At 57.6% G+C, this 10961-nt stretch overlaps 1 protein-coding gene across 1 annotated transcript; it reads right to left on the minus strand.

Moving 5' to 3' along the window:
- Positions 1–841: 841 nt before the first annotated feature.
- Positions 842–998, minus strand: NGA_2125700 (uncharacterized protein; the record flags this gene model as incomplete). The annotated part of the gene is made up of 1 exon (XM_005855590.1): positions 842–998. A coding segment is annotated over one exon (157 nt), but the record flags the coding sequence as incomplete, so codon positions are not given.
- Between the last annotated feature and the right edge of the window lie 9963 nt (positions 999–10961).

Here is a 10961-nt window from a genome sequence, read left to right on the forward strand (position 1 = left end):
TGCACGGCCCCAAGAGTGTGGTAGTGGTGCGAGGCTTTCCCCCAGCTCATCCTGTCGAACATGACTGTCAGGGCCTCCAGCAGCCCCATCTCCTCTAGAAGCACCGTCTGAAAGAACTTCTTCTTCCTCCCGCCCAAGAGCGCACAGAGGACGAAGAGGACCTCCACGTGGTGGGGCGCCAGCTGCATGCCGTAGAACTGCATCTCGCTCTTGGCCTCGGCCAGGGTGCAGGGCGACAAGAGGGGGGACGGGGGCAGACTTCCGTCACCCCCGTCGGTGCTGCTCCCCAAGGGATCCGTCGGGCTCTCGTAAGCAGGCAAAGAGGGGCCACTGGAGACACTGCGGCGGTGGATGAAGCGAAGGAGCTGACCCAGATCGAGGTCGAGCTCGCGGGAGGCGCTGGCAGGGGCGGCGCGGGCGAAGAGCAGGGGCCCCAGGAGGTTGACCAGGTCCGACAGGGGGAGTCGGCCCGTGCTGGCGGCGGAGGAGGGGCGGGCCTCGGAGGACGCGGGCGTGGCTTCGGGAGGCGGGAGGCGGGACGTGGGGTGCGGAGCCCCGTCGTCGCTCCCTTCCCCTCCTTCCCCTCCTTCCCCCCCCCCCTCTCCATTACCTCTCTTCGCCGACCTGGCCAGGGCCTCCCCGGCTCGCACCGCCCCCTCCAGCTCCTGCACATGCTCCCACCGCGACTGCTCGATCCGGTGCCCGAGGAGGTAGAACATCTCCAGCGTGGGGCAGGCCCGCCTTAGGCGCTTCCGGCTGCTGAGGACGTGCGAGGGGGGGCGCGTGGTTCATGACACGCACAAGGGTGACCAGACGGACGAGGATTTGCGGGGAGCGGGCCAGGAGGGCTTGGTTGCGATCCAGGGTGGGGTTGGGGCGGTAGAGCCGGTCCCGGCGCATCTGGAGGATCTCCAAGGACTGCATGGCATGGCCCGCCTCCATCAGACTCCGGTCTTCCTGGTCGAAGACAAGGAGGGCAAGCACGCGGCAGAAGTGCGCGAGCTGTCGGAGGGAGAGGCTGAGGAGGATACCGCGCAGGTCTGGCACTCGGCCCATGAAGAAAGTCTCCGCCCGGTCTCCCAGCAGGTCCTCGAGGACGGCCGCAGCCCCGTCGAAGAAACACCGGTGCCGCAGGAGCTGGAAGAAGACGACAACCACCTCGTCAGAGGCCAATCGGGCCCCGGTGTCCTGGTCGACGTGCACGGCCGCCCGGAGCAAGGCCATGGACTCGTTCACTACCTCCCCCAGGCTCGCGTGCAGGAGGTTCACATTCAAGTTTTCCACCTCCGAGGCCACCAAGACCGGCGGCGAGAGCAGCCGCAAAACTGCCTCTGGACCATTCACGCGCACGAACATCTCCCGGTCGTCCGCGTGGCCGCTGTCTGCGCGCACTCGACCCGGTGGGTCCATGAGGGAGACGTCGAGAGGGATCAGCCGGTCGCGGAGATGGAGGACAGCCTGGGTTACTTCCTGCCACTCCGCGTTTCCCGGGAGGGACGGTGCCGATACGGGGTTGAATGGGGCGTACGGTGATGCTGAATGTGGCGTTTGAGCGTGCTTGGCCTCCACGTAGGCATCCAGGGCTGAGACAGGGAGGTTGGGGGACGGGCATCGGTTCGGTTAGTTTATTCATAAAGGGCTCTTTTCGAACCACGTGCAAGTTCCGACTGCTCTTCAACGCACCTCTGTTCAGGTCCACCACCATTTGATGGACAGGGTGCCGGGATGGTAGCTTTGCCAGCATACGCGCGTCGTTTCCCATGCCACTCAACATGCGGCGACCTACCGTCTGCCGGTGGGTCAAGCCGCGGGCTAGGTTCTGATACACAGGCTCCAACGGCCTGTAAGCTTTGCTTTCTACAACATCGCGGCCTACGTCCGAATCTTGCCCACCTGATTTTTCCTGCTCGGAGTCCGAGGGGGCAGGAACCGGCGTCCGTGTGCGAGACCAGAGATTACGTGTCCAGCCCGTCACAGAGGCCTCAGTTGCGGACAAAAGCCGCCGCCAGTCCATGGCGTTGTCCGTCTCCAATGTTTATGCTTACAAAATAAAGGGGCGTACCGTGAGTTCTCAACGGAACATGGCTTGATGCCTTCACCGCGGACTATGGCAACATATCGTTATGCAGGCAGATCGCGGCCAGGGTGCCGTCACTCCTGACTCCCAAACATGCATGGCTTTCGTAGTGCTCGCCATGTAAGTGGCCAAAAAAATGTCTGCCTCCTCATCCTTTCATCGCATGTCACACTCAAGCAGCCACGCCCTCCTGGTGCGTGTGCGCCGGGGTCACTGAAATGACCAGGTACCTGTGTGCTACCCTCTCCCACCGCGTCGCTGAAAGAGACCAGAGCTCGAAGAATTCTCACGTACCGCCCATTTCCCCCACTGGTGCTCATTTTTTGCACGCATGACAAGCACAGGGGTGGATATCACTGCGTACGACCATGGCCGTTGAAGATATATCATCCCACACCAAGCCTCCCGCCCTCGGGAATGAATCGTCAGGACTTCCTGAAGAGGAGGAGGAGCGCAAGGCGGTGCCCGACATGGCCCTAGCTCAAGACCTGCACCTGCTGGAGCTGGCGCAAAGTAAACCCGACGAAGTTCCAGACCTGGAAGAGGTGACAAATCGCGTTCTTGCTGTGATCAAAGCAGAGAAAGCCGAGCCCTTGTACACGAGTGTGTGCGTGGAGAAGCTGGGTTGGCCTGTAGATGCTGCCTTGCAAGCGGAACTCAAAGCTTCAAATGAGGCGGAATTGGCAGAAATTGAGGAGCAGCTAAGGGTGGCTACAGAGAGTTCCGGGGACATGGAAGTACTGGATGCCATGATTGCCCGCGAGAAATTTTTCGCGCGAATTGGAAACAAGACGGCAGCATACGCAGCAGCGGATGAGATTTTGACTAAACCCAAAATTAGCACAGGCAAGAGGATCGATGCCGCCATGGACAAGGTTCGCCTAGGCCTCTTTTTCCGGGACACCGAGGCAACAAAAGAGAATCTGGAGAGGGCCAAAAAGCTGGTGGAGGACGGGGGCGACTGGGATCGGCGGAACCGATTGAAAGTATATGAAGCTGTCGCACTCATCACAACCCGGTCGCTGAAGAAAGCTGCCGAGCTTTTACTGGATTGCATCGCCACTTTCACTTGCGTGGAGCTGACAACGTACGAACAATTCATCTTCTACGCGGTCATCACCAACCTCCTGTATTTGGAGAGGACCACGCTCAAGAAAAAATTAGTCGACGGGCCCGAAGTGATCGCAGTCCTGAGGGAGAAGCCAGCCCTAGGCCGGCTGCTGAATTCCCTGTACGACTGTGACTACCGGGCTTTTTTCCAAGCGCTCGTGGAGGTGACCCCGGAGCTGACCCGCGACCGTTACATGTCTCCACACCTGCGCCTGCTCGTGCGGGAGATGCGAGTGCTCGTGTACTCCCAGTTCCTGGAGTCCTACAAGAGCGTTCGCGTGGCCTCCATGGCCGACGCCTTCGGGATCTCGGTCGATTTTCTCGACCGGGAGCTCTCCCGCTTCATCGCGGCGGGGAGGCTGAGCGCCAAGATCGACAAGGTGGGGGGCGTGGTGGAGACGCGGCGACCGGACTCGAAAAACGCCCAGTACCTGGAGGTGGTGCGGGATGGGGACGCTTTGCTGAACCGGCTCTCGAAGTTGGCGCGGCTGGTGGACTTTTAGGGTTGGCGTGAGGCCCAAAAGGCGTCGCTGCCGCTGTGGGGACGGCAAGGCGGGACAGAGGGCGGGGTTGGGGAGAGGAAAGAAACACAGTATCTCTCGTGACCAGGGTATTCACCCAAACGAACACAAACGCAGAGTAACGGTCCTGTATTTCACATGTGCTCTCTATCTTTAATTGCCGCGTGGGCTGTAGAATTAAGCACGTTTCAAATCGCGGGTGGGACCGCGCTGACACGCACATATGAACATTTGACGGATGATTGCTTCCCCCCCTTCCCCCCTATCGATTAGCACCCCTTCCGAGCGCAGACGCGTGCATACCCTGGCATGGGTGTGCTCTGTATATCGCCCAATCATTTCCCCGGCATCCCCCCTCTCTCCCAGGTGGCTCAGGCCGACACGGAGGAGGACGGCGGGCCGATCTCACCAGCGAGGGACAGGGCGCCTCGAGAGCGGTACGTTCGGGCCGCCGCTTGCAACTTTTCCTCTCGTCCCTGCTGCGTTCTGCTGGCCCTCCGCGAGCCCGGCTTTGTCCGAGGGCTCCCCTCGTTGCCTCGACCGCCCCCTCCCTTCGTCCTGCCCACGCCCCCTCCACCCCTGTCGCCAGCGCTTCTCCTCCCTTCCCGCCATTTTATCGACTCCTCGTAGGTAACCAGACCCAGGATAGGGTCGTAGACTAGCCATCCAGCCGGAGGTACGCGCTTCGAGGCTAGCAAGGGGGGCAAGACACCGTCAGCTTCCTCGCTGCAAGCCGCGCAGTCAGAAGCACAGGGCTTACTAGTGTCCCAGTGGGTGCGGCAGGCACACTGCCGGGTGTTACCTCGTTTCGCTCCACCATAACGAGAGGAACTGCCCCCACAAGGAGCGGTGAGCATTCTTCTGACAGCTTCGTCACCCAGGCCCCTCTCTCCCGCCACATCGCGGACCTCGTCCACCACCACTTCCTCCTCCTCTTCCTCCTCCTCTTTTATAGTCCTGTGCCGAGCCTCCCTCCCCTCTCTTTGCGACGGCTTCCGCTGCTCTCTCCCTCTTTGCCAGGCTTCATTCGCGATCACTGCCGTGTCCTCCAGCTCTGGCAACTCCGCCTCGCTCACAGCCACCCAGTCCTCTTTCCCGCCCAGGCACGCCAGAAAGAATGCGACCCAAGGCCTGTAGAGGGCCCGAATCACGTCCTTCTGCATGCACACCGTGAGGATCAAAAGCGTCGCCAGGCCAATCCACCAGCCCCCCTCCCCCTCCAACGGCCCCCGACAGACCCAGGACTCCCTGTACGCCGAGGGCGAGAAGGGCGCGCGGGGGGAGGCCGTTCCCAAGGCCAGAGCGTCTTCTTGGAGTTCTATCCATCTCCAGATCGCATAGCCGCTGTCGTGGATTTTGTGACAAAATCTACCGGGCAATTGTGTGAGAGTGCGGTCAGGTCGGCTTTCTGTCATCTAATTGAAGCACACCAAGAGCCATAATGAGCGCCAGAAATTTGTGCAGTTCACTGTCTGGCCAAGCGAAATGCGAATGAGCAAAATCACGGCTGCGTAATAGTCCGGCGTAAGGTATACGGAAAAACAAACATTCTAATTTCTAGCTTTCTAGCCCCAAACGCGCTACCGGAATGGCACCGTGAGGAACTCCCGATCTTATTATGTCCTCATTTCACCTCACTAACCTGAGTGGGAAAGCCCTCTCAAAACTGCTACCCGTGCTGCAAGTGCTGCCTTCATCCTCAACGCCGCTGACCATCACTGCGCGGTCGCAGGCCTGCCAGACTCGACGCGACAGGAGGAGGAGCGTTCCGGCCCACACTGCCCAGACGTACCAGGGCTGCCTTCCCGCCACAAATGCCGGCACCATCCTTTCTGGTCACGGCGAAGTGCCTAACATGGAAGGCAATGCCACTCGCTGGCTGATCTTCATCGTTGTGCTAGCGTGTGTGGACGGACGCTTTCCGCTTTATTACCTGGTATGTCGTGTGTTTTCGTCTGGTTAGGTCTCAAGTTCTAGCTGATAGGGCAAGTCGCGTGCGGAAATAGCATGACCGGGGTGATCGCACTCAGTCCCATATCGTGATACGCCACAAGGCATACGTGCACTGGTCACGCGCGACAAGCAAATTTGTATGCCCGTGTTGGCGCTCGTCCTCGTCCCGTTGGTCTTTTGGTCGTAGCGCGCAGCATCTTGCGCGCGGAAAGGGTCATTCTCCGCCCCCGCCGGCACGATCGCCGCACCACACATTCTTCCACGCCCCCCTGGGGAAGAGCTCACGCAAGTGATCGGCCTGATATTTGAGTACAATGGGGCGGGGAGGGTCGAGACAACCGTACTGGTGTTGATTGTTCAGAAGGCGTACTCCCGGCAGGAGTCTTGGGCTGCGTAGATCTCGTATTGTGCCTGCAGGTGCTGCAAGCTCCCCCCGCCGCTTGCTCCTGCCTTCGAGGTTGCGCTGGCCCCGTGTCGATGCCTTTTGGCGTTTTTTGCTGAGAAAGTCTGACATTTGGAAGTGCATAAGTTGATAGCAGCAGCACGGTAAAATTCGTGCTCTGTACACACACGGAGCCTGCCTCCAATTGAAGCTGGCTGGTGAAATCACTCACGGACTCATCAGTTCTTTGGGACCTTTGGTTCTAACGATCCCTCGCTGCGTCGTGACATCCGATATGAGCTTTGTTTGTCCAGAAAGCCGTTGTGTACTTTAAGTCGGAGCTGGCCCTCCTGAGCATGAGCTTATACATGTATTTGGGGGCTTTCACAGGCTTTCACACACACCTCCCCACCCACCCCCGCGCCCAGGGCCCTTTCTTCTTTTCCCTGAAGCAAACATGGCTGAGGAAGCTGCTGCGACTATCGAGGATTATGACTTCTCGGGAACGACGGCAGGGGCTTCGGACGTGTTCCCTTCCGAAGCCGGGCAGATCAAGAAAGGTGGCTACATCATGATCAAGGGCCGTCCGTGCAAGGTGGTGAATGTCTCGACCTCCAAGACGGGGAAGCACGGGCACGCCAAGGCAAATTTTACGGCCATCGACATCTTCAATGGGAAGAAGGTGGAAGACGTGGTGCCTACCACACACACCACGTATGTGCCCAACGTGAACCGCTCTGAGTACCAGCTCCTGGACATCGAGGACGGCTTTGTCTCGCTCCTGCAGGAGGACGGCGGGACGCGCGACGACTTGAAGCTTCCGGATTACCCCGAGGGCTTCGACCAGGAAATCTTGAAGGCCTACCAGGACGGCAAATCCCTCTCCGTCTCCGTCCTTTCCGCCTGCGGCATTGACCAGATCATTGCGTACAAGGTGGGCCGAAGAGGAAAGAGAGGGCGGGAGGACAAGGGGGTCCCAAGACGGATTTCGTCCGGTCAAAGCGCGGATTATTGGGGTTGCACTGAGGATGTGCTTGAGTACTGCATGCTTTCAACCGCCAGTGGTGGATTGTACGGCATCGTAAGAGTGTTGAGAAGTCAATAGGGGAAGTTGTGGAGGGTGGAAAATAAATTATGGCGTTTTGTTATTCCCCATATTTTCCCCCATCAATCTCTTCCATTCTCTTATTTGCAGGAGGAAGCGTAAGCTTCATCTGTTTCCAATCAGGATGGACGTCAGGATTAGGGGAAGCGGAGGAGGATAATGTGAGAAAAAGCAGTTTCCTATACGCAACAGCCTCACAAAAGCAATCAGGAACAGCATAAAGGCGGTTGTACACACGTTTCAACGTGTTTTTCTCTCGTTTATCTTGGAACGTTTGGTTGGATAAGGGGCTGTGTAGGGGGCTGGGTGGGGAGGGAGAGGAGGAAAGGGGAATGAGCTCTTCCTGGTCCGGTTTCTGACGTACTTGTGCGCTAGGATCGCGTTGCTTGTTTGACGACAGAAATGGGAACGAGAAGCGTGTCAAATGTGGGCCAGCGTGCTTGTGTGTGCGGAAAAGGGTGTCGTGGAGGGTCACGACTGCGAAGTCGCTTGTTTAGGGGCAGGGTGGGCGGTTCATGTTTGGAGGTGTGTCTTCAGGGGTCGGAAGGGAAGAAGACAGAAATAAAGGAGGGGAAATATGGCGAATGGATGGGCGCAACCATCAGCCTAGAAGTAATCCTCACAACGGATGGGGGGAGAGTACAAACACCGTCCAACGCCACGGTCATCCGGGGCGGATGCTCTTTATCGTACGGTTCTTTCTTTCTCCTCTTTCCCTTTCGGACCCTTTTTGTTAATCTGAGGTACTGCTCTCATGTCTTGAATTGAAAATTCATGGTGTCATGCACCTTCGCCGCTTGTCCCGGTCCTGTTCCACATAACTTTTCGCTGCGCATTCCCTTCACAAAAATTCTTCCCACTTCCAGTGGACCGCCCCGGCCGTCGGGGTCATAGCTTGAGCCGCCCTCTCCATCAGGGCATACAGTCCTCCTAGACTCTCACCTCCACGGCCACCGGCGAGTCGTTCTCTTACGATTCCTTCCCCCTCCTCTCCCTCGCCCATGGGCCCACACTCACAGTGCTGCTTTTGAGCTTTTCTGTACGCAAAACAACCGAATCCATACACGCCGTGATAATACAATCTGGCTGCCCGCACGCAGCGTCTAAGTTCCTTGGATTGCCTTTTCGGATTGTGGTGATGACTGTCGATACTGCTGTTGCTAGGGATGTGGTGCTCCCTGTGACATTGCGCTATCATGCACCCTTCAAAATACTCGTCACATTCCTTTTTCGGGCTTCCACACTGACCATAGCACAGGTCGTGTAGATTACAGCATGACGAAAAGTCCGTTGGGCTCAGACTCACCTTGACCCCGTGGGTCCCGCACCCATCGTAAGACGGCTGTTAGCGTCCGGTAGAGGGGGATTTATAAGACAGAATACGGGAACCATCGCCCCAACATACTAACAAAAGCGTTTTGAAACATAATGTGACCTTGTACCCTTACCTTTGAGTGCGGTTTGTGACGCAAAGCCTCTCCTGCTGGACACGTGGGCATCGCCGGACACTTGTTGCTCCCACCCAGCTGTTTGCAGATAAATTCGACAATTTTACTTTGGCTTCCGGTGGCTCCCAATAATGCGAGCAAAGACACAAACATGTAGATGCTGCGCCAACCCAATGACCTCACAGCTGCCTTATGTTTTCCTGCTGGCCCGCCAAGCTCGGAGAAACTGTGAGCAGTATTCAACGATGAGGTTGTAGACTCGGAGAATCTGCTACTCGAAAACAAGGAGCTTTTAGCCTCGACAGAGGTATGAAGATGGTGCATTGCTCGCAAATTTCTATATGCGGGTGGTAATGTATGGTAAGTAACCCCTCAGTAAGGACGTGGTCAAAAGGCAAAGCGAACACGACGACGAATAGCGGACATTCGAGCCACCACGCACCAGGATCAGGATCGGTTGTATCGAAAGAACAAACTTTCCGACAAAACAATGCTCCCATCCCATTCATCAGCGTCACATAAAGGCCAATTATTTACACCCAAAAGGGACAGTCTATATCTTCCTGTGCCGTCTGAATCCCCAGACCCCGGGGCATGGGGGCGTGAATCAGAAGAGATGCGAGGGTCGGGGGGTACATTGGGGCCCTACCACGAGCCCCAGCCTCGTATCCCCCGATCCCTGGGCTTCACGTGTTCCTGATTGGATGTGGTGGTATGCTTGCGGAGGGGAGGAAATCGTGTTTCGAATGAGACAAGTAGCTCTGACTGATGCCAGAATTGGAGGATCGAAATTAAAAGTGGTGTGTCCTTGCCTCCGTGTGTGGACCAACTCGCATACATTTGGTTGGAGGCATCACAGCTGCAACTGCAAGTAAAAGAATCGAGCTACAACTCAGAATACCCTCACTTGAAAGCTGAATGCTAAGTACTTTGTTCAAATTTTATTAATTAAAAACGGATCGCTTCGCATAAGGCGGTAAAGCCGTGAATCCAACAGCGTCCTGTAAATCCTTCATGACGTGAAGGCACATCTCATCCTGAAAAGGTGGGAATGCGACTTGCACGCTCACAGGCAAGGCCTCGCTCCCTTGCATAGCTATCGCAGCGGCTCGTGCGATAGAATCCCGCTGCATGCGGGGGAGATCGCTCATGGGATAGACGGCTTCATCGGCCCGCACTTGAGTGACCGGTATCACTCCAGCAGGGTAGTGAAGGAGGTTCAAAAATAGATTGTAAGAACACGAGCTTTCCAAATGCGACGACCATCCGTGAGGAAAAGCAGGTAAAGCCACGCTTGGACATAAAAACCCATCCAGTTTCTGCGTTTGCATCATTCGAGTCCACGCCTCTTGATAGTTCTGAAGCTCCTCGCAGTACTGCCAGTAGGTCCGCGTTGCCAGCCCATCACGCCGCATATTTTTGACCAAGAAACGTCTCCGTTTCTCTCCTGTCAAGTACAAGGCGGTGTGGAGCAGGGGTCGCAAGAAATCGGGGAAGCAGGCGGCAAGTCGTATGTTCCGATACATCGGGATCATCGCTTCTCCTTCCAGGGCGTCGATATAACTCCGCAGGCCTCCCTCGGCCGTCATGATGTTGTAATAAAGGCGCACGGCCTCCCAGCCATCGGTTGCTGTGCTCAAGCGCATCTCTACTAGCTCGTACTTTCCTGTCGACTCCAAAGCTTGCTTCGCTTCGCGAACCGCGCGTTTCCCTGCCCGGCAAGGCTCAAAAAAGTCGTCGCTCAAGAACCAGCCCAATCGGATTTTCCGCCCCCCTGGCGAACTCGCTTCTTCTTGCCTCCCCTTCCCCCCATCCCTAGTCTGCTCTCCCCCCCCCCCTCGCTCCCATTGCTGCGCTTCCTTGGTCACGCCTCGTCGGTAGGCCGCGTGGTCGAAGGGTAGGGGCACCACGTAGGGGTCATGAGCCCACATCTTATTCACCCACCAGGCCTGACATACCAAGGCCACGTCCTCCACGCGGTTGGCCAGTGGCCCCGCCGTCGCTCTGATCGCCTGCATGCCCATCTTTCCGCTTTTCGAGGGCATGACGATCCCTTTCCCCGAGACCCGGGCGGGCGTCGGCTTAAATCCGACGCAGCCGCTGAAATGGGCGGGTCCCCGACAGGAGCCGCCGATATCCGTTCCGATCCCTACCAAGCTCCCTCGAACCGCCACCAAGGCAGCCTCGCCGCCGCTGCTGCCCCCCGCAGAGCGTGTGAGGTTCCAGGGTGAGGACGTGACGCCCCAAATGTTGTTGCTGGTTTCAGGAAGCATGAGGCATTGGGGCACGTTGGTCTTGCACAGGACGATCGGCCCCCGCGTCCCGCAATAGTTCCACCACCAAGGCGTCCTTGCTGGCGGGCCGG

The sequence above is a fragment of the Nannochloropsis gaditana genome (genome assembly GCF_000240725.1).
Source record: "Nannochloropsis gaditana CCMP526 unplaced genomic scaffold scaffold160, whole genome shotgun sequence".
Classification (NCBI taxonomy): domain Eukaryota; class Eustigmatophyceae; order Eustigmatales; family Monodopsidaceae; genus Microchloropsis; species Microchloropsis gaditana.